Source organism: Cyprinodon tularosa, unplaced genomic scaffold, assembly GCF_016077235.1.
Source record: "Cyprinodon tularosa strain WSP-4 unplaced genomic scaffold, ASM1607723v1 ctg6, whole genome shotgun sequence".
In the NCBI taxonomy this organism is placed as follows: Eukaryota; Metazoa; Chordata; class Actinopteri; order Cyprinodontiformes; family Cyprinodontidae; genus Cyprinodon; species Cyprinodon tularosa.
In genome coordinates, this window is record NW_024039340.1 from 4148381 (window position 1) to 4160901 (window position 12521).

The following is a 12521-nucleotide window of genomic DNA, read 5'->3' on the forward strand; positions in this document are numbered from 1 at the left end:
GCTAAGCTGGTCGGATCAGGAAACACCACAGGTCACTTCTTTATGTCATAAAGGGAGACCAAAATAAACAGCTGTGTTTTTTAAAGATAATATACAACTTAATGTGAAACTGGAGCATTTAATCTATAAATCTTGAACGGTTTGATTAAAGCATCGCTTTCCAGACAAACTTGGTGAAAGAATTTGAGCTTCAAAACGTCTTCGCTTCTTTCTATGACTGTTTGCTGAAGGAAGCTGTCGGGACGTTAAATTATCTCCACAGCAGCAGAATCGGCTGTTCTGTGGAAGTTCTGAGGTTTTTAGTCTTTTTAACTCGGTCAGAGCTGCTGCCACCTAGTGGCCTGAGCTGGGCGCTTCCATCCTGGTGACAGAATGATTATTTACATCCAAAGGATCTGATCCCAGACCAGGCCTGATCAGCCATGTCCCAACAGCTTACTCCATCCTCAGGGCCAAATTGCTAACTCTTCCACACTTTGCCTCTCATTTTAATTCAAGTTTTCACATTAAAGACCAGCCAGAACTATCGGCGTCTCATCCTGTGGTCGACCTCCAGTCCTAAGAGCCCAGAGTGTTGACCCGCGACATTCTCTGCTTGAGGCTGAGCAGGAGGTGTTTCGGCAAGCAGTCCCAGTGACAGGACAGCCTCTCCCTGTGCTGCAGAACCGTCTCCATACAGAACCTGGGGACCAGAGGGGGGCGGGGTTATAAAAGCCTCCAGCTGTACAGAGAAATCCATTTCCTGCTTCACTACAGACTCACCGAACCAGCGATTTGGGCTGGACGTTAAAAATCAGCAGCTCGTTGCTGTGAGCCTGTAAGAAACGGAAAACCAAATAAGAAGCAGGAACGCGAAGCAGTGCGTGATTCTGACGTGGCGCTCACCGCTCTCTGATGAGACAACAGGTTGTTAGCACAGCCTCCGAACACAAACACCTCTCCGTCCGGTCCGGAGCAGGCCGTGTGCCACAGCCTGAAGCACAGAGGGACCGTCAGCCGGAGGAAGAACATCAGCACGGCTTCACAAAAAGACGGGACATTTACCTGGGGCTCTCCGTGTGGCTGTGCTTGAAAGGCTTCCATTCGTTCCTGCTCACGCAGTAGAGCCAAGCATCATCTGGAACAGCAAAGAGGAGCATTTCTGCAACGAGCGCAGCCATGAAACCGTCGCAGAAACACCGACGCCACGCCATAAACTCACTCAGTGTTTCCCTCTCTGTGGTGAAACCTCCAAACAGGAAGATGTGATCTGATGAGACCGGAGTAAAGGAGTGCCAGGATCGGCCCACGGGCCCCTGCTGAGGAACGCTCCTACAGGAACACACACAGACAAGCTATGGGGTCAGATCACAGCCAAAAAAATTTACATCAATAAACTCAAGGTTTTTATTTTATCATTGTCAGCTCATTATTACACGTAAATCCATGTTTCATCTGTAAATCAGGTTTTTAAAACTTTGTTTTCCTGCTGATTTAAAATGGTCTTCTGTTTGTCTTTCGCATAAAATCCAAAGAAAACTCAACAAGGTTTGTTTTTAAAATAATTAAACAGGAAAAGTTTAAGGGGTAAGAATGTTTCTGTTCACACTTTATATTATAGATGATTATTTGTCATCCTTTATAATAACCCTGCAGCCTGTTGGTCGCTTCAGTAAACTGACCTCCGTTCTGATCAAACACAGCAGGACTTTTTAGAGATTTTCAATCTGTGAGATCCAGAGCTTTGATCAAAGTCAGGAAACTTACATTTCATGCCACTCCCACGTCTCCAGGTCGATGTAGTACAGATCATTTAGTCTGTAGTTCTGGACATAAAAAAAAAACATGTCATTTCCCATCTGCAAGCTTCCCAAAACGCTATTATTTTAAGCCTCAACATTATTTAAACACAATTTTTATATTTTCATTCAATTAAGTCTAAATAGATTGTCTAAAATCTAAAGTAAAAACTGTCTAAAAAGGTCGGTTCAAATGTTTCAGAGGATAACAGAAAATAGGAAGATTTTATTTAACAGATTCTCAGACATGGAAAATAATCTGCACAGATATGGGGTGTATTATGTTCCATTATTGCTGCAAATAACACGTTTTGTAAATTGATATTTCAAACAATTAAATCTGAAAAAGTAAACTTTAAAAAACAAATATATATATATATTAAAAAGGTTTTAAGAGTAATTTGGTTGTTTTCTCATAATACTTTATTTTTTCAAATTTAAAAAATTCCTCGCTATCACAGTTTTATAAAATTGCTTTTTACAGATCACATTCTGTTTACGTCAAACCAAATCCAAACCCTCGTTCTTAACCAATGAAATATTTTTGCCAATCTCCATCCAGAAAAAAACGGAATGTGAAGAACAAAATCTGTAGAAAATATTTTTTTTTTTAAAGAAAAATAGAATTATAAAATGTAAAATCTACAAAACCCATTTTTTTTTTTTTTTTTACTGAGTTTTTCAAAGTTTCATTTTGTTTGTTGCATATTTTTCAAATTTCCATTTACAACCCAATTTTTTGGAACAAAGTTCCCTCCGTATACAGGAACCAAAGCTTTGTTTACCTTGAATCGGCCACCGAACACATATCCTCTGTTTCCGACTGTAGCGCAGGCATGAGCCGCTCTGGGGGACGGCGTGTTTCCCTGAATACGGACAAACCAAAGGAAAATTATTCTTAATGCACCTTTTTCCTCCTTGTTTGCACCTGCTTTGACTTCTATGCCAATATGTGACGAGTGAATTTCTCTGCTGTGAGATCAATAAAGCTCATCTAATCTAAAACAAACATGAATATAATTGCATATTAAACCATCATCATTCTCAAGTAAAGACTAAGACATTTATCAAGAAAAACAGTTAACAGTGGAAGAACATGAAGTAAAGAGAATTTTTTTTTTTAACAGATTTTATATTTTCAAATTTTATTTGTTCAAGTTTCATTTCCCCCCACTTTTTTTCTTTTTACAGTTTTAACATTTTTAATTTTTATTGAGCTATTTTAAATTTAATTTTTAAGATTCAGTTTCAAGAATTGCGTTCTTTTTAAATTGCATGTAACAGATCACATTCTCTCTGCTTCTGGGGGCGGGCTTTCCTCTGTGTAGAGAAATAAAGGAAATGTGATCTATTAAACATAATTTGAACAATAAATAAAAAAAGAAAGAAAATACAAAGTGTTTTTAAATAAAAAGAAAAAAATGTGGGGAAACGGGCAAAGTTTCTTTTTTTTCCAAATAATGTTTTGTTTTCAACAATAATGGAACTAAATTGACTCCATAGAAATCAGACCCCACCACCTCTCATCTGCTCCAGTTAAACCCCCCATATCCTGTGTTGCATCACAGGTTGTGCAACAGTTTTACACATCGGACCACTGCCAACATAACGATCGTATCTGCTGCCTCCTTAGTGAAGCTGAACGGCTGTTCTCACCTGGGTGATGGGCTGACTCCATGTTGAACTCTCCAGGTCCAGAACATGGACGTGGTTGTTCCAGCCTCGCCCAGGGCTGTCCCACTGCACCAATGAAAAAAAAGAAAGAGACGTGTCAATATTTAAACACAAATCCTGCAAAGAAATTTGTTTCTGATTTTATATTTATAAATAAAACCACCTAGAACCCAATTATTAAAAGAGAGAAGCTGTATGATGACGTCCATAAACCAGAAGCAATATTAAACAGACCATCAGAGAGGATGATTCATCGTAGTGAAAAGTCCCTCGATGAGATCCTTGTGGCGCATAGCCGTACCCGCCAAAGAAAATCAATCTGGAAATGGAAACAATCACATCATTAAAAGAAAAATCTGATTTATTACCCTGCTAACTGTTTTATGTTATTCCTTCATCAGAATCAGACAGGAAGTGGGATTTCAATTGATTTATAACTTGGTGTCTTGTAAAACAATGACCGCCCTGACTCCTAACCCAGGGGTCAACAAGATTATTTAATACATATTAGGGCTGCAACAATGAATCGATAAAAATCGACTTTTAAAAGCGTTGGCAACGAATTTCATCATCGATTAGTTGTGTCGCGCGATTAATGGTCATCCACCGCCGTCGCCATCACTGCCACTTGATTGAAACGGGGGAAGAAAAAAAAATACGGCAGAGCGAGCCAGTGCCGCAGGTGAGCAAAGGCTGTTTTCAAAAGGCAGAAACGTCAACTGTTCTAATGACCGATAGCGCAAACGCAAGCTGCGTCTCAATTCGCAGACAGCCTGCGCTTTGTAAAGCGAAAAAAGTCGTAACATGCAACTTTTGTAAAAAACAAATTAACATAACACGGAAGCACCACTGTTATGACGCAGCACCTGAAAAGAAAACACGTTGGAGCCTTTGATGGCAGTGAAGAGAGCTGATCAGCAGGATGAGCTGCCATGTTTGTTTGGTTTTAAAGTGGGGAAACGTAACATTAGTTTCTCAGGTAGCTCATCTGATGCTTTCCTTACCTTGTTAGTAGGTTACAGACAGTGATAAGGTTGGCTACTTATTTTACTTTTAATTTCATTTGAATTAGCTTAAGCAGCGTTTATATTTTCTTTATAAATAAATTAACTTGCAAATTATGAGGGCAAGGCTTTTAAAGTTTAAATCTTCTGGCAAAGATAAAGTAAAGAAGATCCTGCAATTTATGGAAGTAAAGCAGAATAAAATCCAGCAAGATCAGTAATATGTCAATTAATTATCTCCCACATTCCCATGTAAATATCTGTCTTTGGAGGATGTGTTTTTTAGCACCCCTAGTTCTCTCATTTTTATTCCAAATACAATTTATAATTTGAATCACAGGGCTATTTTTATCTCTATGGTTCAGTATTTTCTCAAGTAGCAACTTTAACTGCTATACTTTCCTGTCTTAAAAGGCAGAACTCTCTAGTCTAAAAAAAACCTCATTTGTTGAAATGGGGGGGCCTATTGTTTGAACCCCTTAGGGGCTTTTAAAAACAAAAATGTCTTTTTTTGCACTTTATAAAACAAAGTAGCCTATATTTTGTGGATGTACAGCAACATTTCTCATGTAAGTTTGCGTAGTTTTAACACAAACATTTATTTTTCATATTGCACCAGGACAGTTAATGAGCAACCTGTACTTGTGTGCTTGTTTCTTCTGTCTAAAATGTTTATTTTGGAATAAAGAGTTTAATATAAAAAATATTTTTTGTCCGATTCATCGATTAATCGAAAAAATAATCGGCCGATTCATCGATTTTTAAAATAATCGTTAGTTGCAGCCCTAATACATATACAGTATGAAGCGTTACTTAAAGAGTTTGTCCCGAGTGATCTCTTCTCAGGAAAAGAAGCAGAGACAGAAAGCTTCAAGATGTTGACACAGAGCTTTCCATTTCACTTGAAAACAGGTTCTCTCCACTCGGTCTGATTGAGCCTGTAAATGTTCATAGCTGGTAGAGACAAAGCAGCTGCAGCTCTGGATGCTTCTACCGAGTATAACTAATTACAGTCACATTTTTATCATTATTTTAGTTTAGTTTTATGGTTAACATTATCGTTAACCATAAAACTTTCTTCTACGGCACAATTATAAAATACTAGCAGCTGGTCAACCAGTGAAAGCCATTAGAGGCGCCGTGTGTGTAACCAATTTGGGAATTTAATTAGAAAGATTGCTTTCATAAATACATATTTTGTGAAAATCTAACGGCATGACATTAAAAAATAAAACAGTTTTTATAGCTTAGAATTAGTAGTTTATAAATACATAAGGGGCGGTGCATTCAATTTATCTGCATATTTCATTAGAGTAGCTGAGAACGTGTTGGTGGAGGAGGAGTTTAAAACAAGCAAAAACAACCGTAGATCATTTTACCTTCTACCATCCAGCTAACATTAGCTTTTTAGACATTTTATGCTATCTGTACCATCTGTAAGCTTGGTCCAATGAGAGGAGAGAGAAGCGAACCAAGCACACTGGACAGGTACAGGTCTGTGTAATTCATTCAATGCACCACTAGATGGAGCTAAATGCCTTTAAGTTGATAACATGGCCAAATGGTGAAAGGTTGTTCAAGAATAAAAGCTTCACCTGTTCTTATGGACCCAGCATCCCAGCTTGTCCTTGGAGGACGGGGGGAGTCCTTTAAGATCCCTCATTTCCTCCCACACCAGACTGGGGGCCCTCAGAGGCAGACGGTAGATCTTAGATAGAGAGCATGAAAGGCCATCAGAACAAATGGAGCAAATCATCTTCCATTACTTTTGCAAACTGTAAAAAATTTTTAATAAAAAGCTGTTGAGAGTAACTTTGCCTTTTCTCAGGTTTGATTTCTTAGAATTACTTTTTTATATTCAATATTCATATAACTCCTGGGGGCGGGCTTTCCTCTGGAGTGAGGAGCTAGAACACATTTCTATCGGCAGCATGTTTATTGGTCAAGAGAGAGTTTGTTTTGGGTTCGAAGTAAAGAAAATGAGCAAAAAACTGAGAGGAATGCTAATTTGTAAAAGACAATCTGAAAAAGTTTAATCTGAAAAAAATAAAATAAAACAATAAATATTGGAAATGTAAAATAAAAAAGACACATTTGGAATATGTATGTCTTTTTCATTCAAAGAAAATCTTTGAAAACACGCTTGGAACAATAATGGATTAAATTTCACTCCATAATTGACACGTTTATTTCATGCAAAAGGAAATCAGCTACCCTGTTTGTGTTTCCTCTGGCATGATGACCCCCGAACAGGTAGAGGACTCCATCCAGACACGTCCCACAGCTGCCCGACATCGACGTGTGCAGATTACCTGCGGCTACATGCTTCATCCTGTAGACCAGAGCAGCAGCTGTTTGTAAAGTGTACCCATGCAGAGGAGGACAGAGTAACCAGAGATTCCTCACCATACTCCTGACTCCAGGTTGTAGGTCCAGACCTCATTTCTTGGCAGGTATAAATCAAAGAATCCATGATTTTGGCCATTCTTGTGAAGAAAGAGAATACACATAAGAAAAAAAAAAACAGAAATAATGGCAGAAATATAATAAAAGTAAGCAGCTCTCACCTTGTACCCTCCCCAAATATACATGATATTCCTATCAACTACAGCTATGTGACCGCTGCGCTCAGCCGGGGAGTCCAGCTCGAATGATTCGGACGCTTCGGTGTCCACCGGGTGTTCGACGACCACCTCGATATCGTCTTCATCCTCATCCATGTGCTGGTTATCCAGCCAGAACAATATCTCATCTTCCTCTTGGTCTGAGTCGTCGGCGTCTCTGTCGGGCAGATCTGCTGCGTCCTCCTCCATGTCTACGTCTCTCTCTGCCATGTCAGCTTCGTCACAAAGGAATTCAAAGTTTGCCCTGATGGAATGGAAAATTTATTATTTTCTGACATTGTTCCATTTATTATCCCTCCTATTTTTTTCCTATTTGTTATTAAACAATATCAGAACTTAATGGAAGATACCGACACACAGTATTACTTTACAGCTTAAAATGCTCTGATTTCTCATAGAAACATAATGTAAACATGCTGGTGAAGATTCTTAGTCATCCAGCTCATAGTAATTCCAAAAAAATTTAAAATCAATCCACTGGACTTTGTTTCCAAGTTTGAAGACGTTTCTCTTCCCTTCCAGGAAGCTTTTTCAATTCAAAATGTCAGAATTAGCATTAAGTTAGAGGCTTTGTATAATGTAAACATATTTCCAACTAATGCTAACTGCAAGCTATTGATTAATGCACTCTATAATTGTATCATTTTTGAAAACAAACTTTCTTTTTTTGCACAATACGTAGCGTAAAATGTCTAACAGCTCAGGTAGCCATCCTGTGTCTGGCAGAGTAACAGACGCGTTGGGACTGAAATAATTATTCATAATCAATCGGTTACTGAAATAATATTTAATCTTGCTAAAATCCAATGTTTAACTAAAAATAAAGAGACTCTAAAAGTAGCCATGCTAAGAGAATAACTTGTTAACTCTACAAATATAAACTATGTTTACTTTTTAAAATAAATAATCACATGTACACTTTTTATGTTATGCAATTAATTTTGTGTTCTGCTGCTATAGGCTTAGACTGCTGGAGGACATAGGGACCCCTATTTCATCATTCTGCTTCATTCTATCTCTATTCTCCCACTCTGCAGAATCTGTTAGTTCAATCTCTAACGTTCTGCTCTCTCTGCTTTTTCTCATAGTAGCTTCATCTGGTCTGTTCCTGTTTGGCTGTGACTCCATTCTGGAGAGAAATATCAGCTGTGCTGCTGCCATCAACACCTTTGTTTATAGATGTTGGAGCTTGGCCTGTTTTCCAGTGTAGTCCTGTTTCTCTGACTGTGACTAACTGGATGTGCTCTCTTCATCCTCTGACATGGGAGCTGGCTCGGAGCTCATACAAGTGGAAAAAGTAGGCTATCGCTACATAATGTGGCACTGAGCTAATGATTTTTTTTTTTCTGTTGCCAACAGTCATTGGATCTAAGGCACAAATATATTTACAGGTTTGCTGTTGCACCAAAAATGTGCATCATTTATTTATTGTGTTATATTCATTTTTACAGTTTGAAGTTAAGCAGGACAGGATTATGTTTAAAATACCTATTTTATTCAGCAAAGTTTGTTATTTTATATCAAAGTGAATTGCTGCATAATAATGTGTTTTCCATGTGTTCCTGTCAGGAACAAATATGCATCTAATTCAATGCAGATTTGAGTCAAAAAGTAAAAAAAAAAAAGTCATTTCACACACAAAGGGGACTTAAAAAAAATCCCCACCCCATGAGGGATGAAGGCAATCATGAGGGGTCCTTTTTTTTCCCCCCAGATAGTTGGCTAACCTGAGTTTGAGGCGGTTGGACATTTAAACCAACGGTTTTGGCAGTGGCTTGTTATTTTTTATTTTATTTTATTTATTTCTTTTTTTAGTCCTTTATTTAACCAGGACTGAGATTAACAATCTCTTTTTCAATGGAGTCCTGGCCAAGACAGCGACAAAAGATTACATTACAAATTACATTACAGTTTACAATTACATCTACTTATAATTAGAAATTCATAAAACAGTTACAAACCATAGATCTCGTTATTAAAGTCTGAAATGCTCTTTATTTGGCACAACACGGAATAATGTCTACAAAGTTAACAGCTTTCATAATTTGTCAGAAGGAATTTATGCTGCATCAACCAGAAATTGAAGAAAATTTTTATTTTTACGCAAATTTAGTTGATTTTTAAGGGAAACATTGTTAGCTAGCAGCGGCTACAATAACAACTAACCTACTTTCAAAGCTCCAATAATGAAAAAAGGAGAACGTCCTCTTTAGCTGCAAGGAAATGTAATAAAAGAAGTAAAAAAAATAAAAAATAAACCCAGTAGTTTGAAGTTTCTCTATGTTAGACCGAATAACTCGAGAAAATGGTCATTTTCTGTGCTGTTAGCTTTGCACCTTTCAAACACTTAGCATCAAGCTAAGCTCACATTAGCCTTGTCTTTCTAGCTTATTTTTTAATAACGCCTCTCAGTCCTGCTGAGTCTGCATGAAAAATGGGGAATAAACTTACCTTTGAGGTGCTAAGCAAACTGAATATTCAAAACAATCCTGAGTCTGTAATCCCACGGAAGGAAAACAGGAAATGACGTATTTTTAAAAGCGGAAACGAGGCTTCGCAGGGCCTCAAATTCCTGGAGCTACAAAAACATTTAGAACATCTAAATTTAGGCTGTCTTTATCTTTTGTTTTATTTTTTCGGCGAAGCTCCTACATACGAGCCTTAAAAAAGAATAAGAGGAAAGAGTGTTTCAAAATAAGAGTAAAAATTATATAAATTCTTAGTTAGTTAGTCCTTAGGGAGGTCTACTCATGAGAATCAGCGTATTTGCTGCCTCTATGACGTCACACATGAAAACAGGGCGTTTAAGGAAGTGCTTACCATTACGCTTTTAACACTGATTTAAACAAGCAACATTATTGGCTTTTACTTTGAATTTATGGGCTGCATTGACTGGATGCTTTGAGGTCCTGAAAATAAGGAGACCGGAAGAGTTTTTGCTGTGAATTCAAACAGGTCCAGCCTTCCGCGGCTTTTACCGCTGTACACTCTGTCGCTTAGCAACCGTGGCAGTTAACACACAGAGCAGGAAAAGAATGAATACCAAACTTTTTAATTTCTTTTTTATTTTTATTTTATTGTAGAGTGAACAAAGACTCATGAGAATCCAGAGTGGAATAAAGGTTCCAACCTCTGGGAACAGGAACAAATAAAATCAAATGTAATGATAGAAACCTTAGTCAGTTAAATAAAATGCTGCTGTCATTTTGCACATCTCTGATGTTGCTGCTATTTTTAAATATCCATTACTGTATAAAATTTTCATAGCTGTTGATTGGTTATTTATTCTCCAGGTGCACAGTTTTATATTGTTAAAACACTTTAAATTTCAGTATTTTAGCGTTTATGTTTTAACTCTTCCCTATTATGTTATTCTTATACATTTTTCTAAGGTCCACATTTGTGTGACCATTTTCAATAATCTTTCTGCTGCTGTAAATTTGCCCATTGTGGGACAATAAAGGGATTTTCTATTCTATTCTGTTATATTCTATAAAAAGGGTAGAAATATAAAAGTAAATCTTAACAATGCATGTATAAAAAATATATCTACAAAATCTCTTAATATTCAACAACAAAAAATACTTATTAAGGCAAACTGTGCAAAATAGCAATAAAAAATAAAAATCAGATTTATAGTCCCCACCCTGCAGATATATTAGAATCTGTCCTTAAATTCCAGCCAAACCCATTTACACAGTAACAGATAAAAACCTTTAGATAAATTAAACATTACCGCCACATATCTGACTTAATAACCATTGAAACAACTATTTTCATTCATTTCAGACGGAACTATTCAAACTTATGTTTTATTATAAACTGAACTTCCAATATTCACCACTGTTTGGCAACATTTATCTTTTTCCTCTGATCACAGAGCAGCCGGCTTGCTTGGTCTCGCGATGGAGAGGATACATCAGACCCGTCCTTCAAATCGGGCAAAAAGGAGGACGCATTTTAAGGTCGCATAACGAGGACTCTTGGAATCCGACCAGACCTCGGCGTAATCGGCCTTCAAATCTGGCCTTCTGAGGACGCGTCCCATGAATTGGAACAGAGCCATTATTTGAGCTTTCCTAGTGGTTTCACTGTTATTAAATGTTTTTAATAAAGGTAGCCTCACTGAGACACAGGTTATAATTTACGCTTACAAAGAGCTTAAAAATGCACTAATCCTAGTTTACATAAATTCTAAATAATAAAAACTGTTTAACCTTGTAGGAGCCATTTGTCCTTTCCTGTGTTTATCGCCACCAGGGGGCGTATTTCATTTTGAGTTCTGATAGTTTGATGGGGTTATTTAATGTCAACCAGGTTCAGGTGTTAATTAGAGGAGGCAACAGGTTTCTAGTGTGTTTGGTTTAGATTCATGTTGAATTTATGAATTTATGTAAAGGCAATTAGTAAAACTATGGACCTTGTTATGTTAATAAATTACATTATTTTAAGCAGAGGTGGAAAAAGTACCAAAATATGATACTCAAGTAAAAGTACCAATACTTGGCTGAAACTCAAGTACAAGTAAAATTACCCAACAGAAAAATTACTCAAGTAAAAGTAATAAGTAGCTAATTTAAAATATATTTTAAGTAAAAGTTACTTAGTTACATAAAAACAAAACAAAAAAAAAACTGTTGAACGGGGCTTGGCAATGAATTAAAACTTCCAATTTTTCTTTTGGGACGTTGGCAAGGCGGTAGCGTGAGTTTGGCGAGGCGGCTGCCTCACCAAGATAGTGCTGCGGGAAACACTGACTTAAATGAAATACTTCATTTTTTTTTTTTTTTAGCAATTTATTTTCCCAAGCCACTCAGAGCTGCAGTATAAGGATGAAAGAGCCGCATGCGGCCGCAGAGCCGCGGGTTGCCGACCCCTGTGCTAGACAAAATTAGCAATGCCACGAAACAGGTTGTTTTGCTAATTGGCTATTAGTCATGAAAACTTTGTTTGAAGTAGAGACTGACATTTTTTCGGGAATCCCGTGGGATGGGAGTCAGTATTAGGCCCCGTCCACACGAAGTCAAAACGAACACGAAACGCTAATATTTTCCAGAACGTTTGTCGTAAAGACGGAGACGTAAAATAAATGTGATCGACCACACGAATGCATGAAAACGCTGCAAAATGTATGCCAGGCCTGTAAGTGGCGCTGTGGTGCCAAAGCAAAAATAGGCGACGAAATGTTGGGCATGCGCACTAATATTTATACATGGTTGCCCTGCTGGTCCATTTTCGTGGTTCAGTCAAATTCAGGTGCTGAACTATGTTGTCGATATTGCTCTGTTCTTCCTGGAGATATTCCAGAAGAAGAAGATTCTGTTGTAAGCCCGACAGCAGGGTGAGTAGCATGAGCAGCAACCATTCAACACAGTACGGCGCCATTGTTGTTGTGATACTGTGTCGCGCATGCGTGTTTACAGGCGACGCTATGACGCATG

The 12521-nt window shown here is 37.7% G+C and overlaps 1 protein-coding gene across 1 annotated transcript; it reads right to left on the reverse strand.

Moving 5' to 3' along the window:
* Nucleotides 1–194: 194 nt before the first annotated feature.
* On the reverse strand, nt 195–9672 carry klhdc2 (kelch domain containing 2). Its single transcript, XM_038307016.1, has 13 exons — nt 9532–9672; nt 7024–7324; nt 6863–6942; nt 6671–6788; nt 6052–6164; nt 3687–3771; nt 3435–3518; nt 2564–2644; nt 1747–1805; nt 1045–1311; nt 886–973; nt 763–815; nt 195–682 (listed from the first exon to the last, which is right to left on the reverse strand). The coding sequence occupies exons 2-13, from the start codon at nt 7288–7290 to the stop codon at nt 559–561; spliced, it is 1419 nt and encodes a 472-aa protein (XP_038162944.1). The 5' UTR covers nt 7291–7324; nt 9532–9672; the 3' UTR covers nt 195–558.
* Between the last annotated feature and the right edge of the window lie 2849 nt (nt 9673–12521).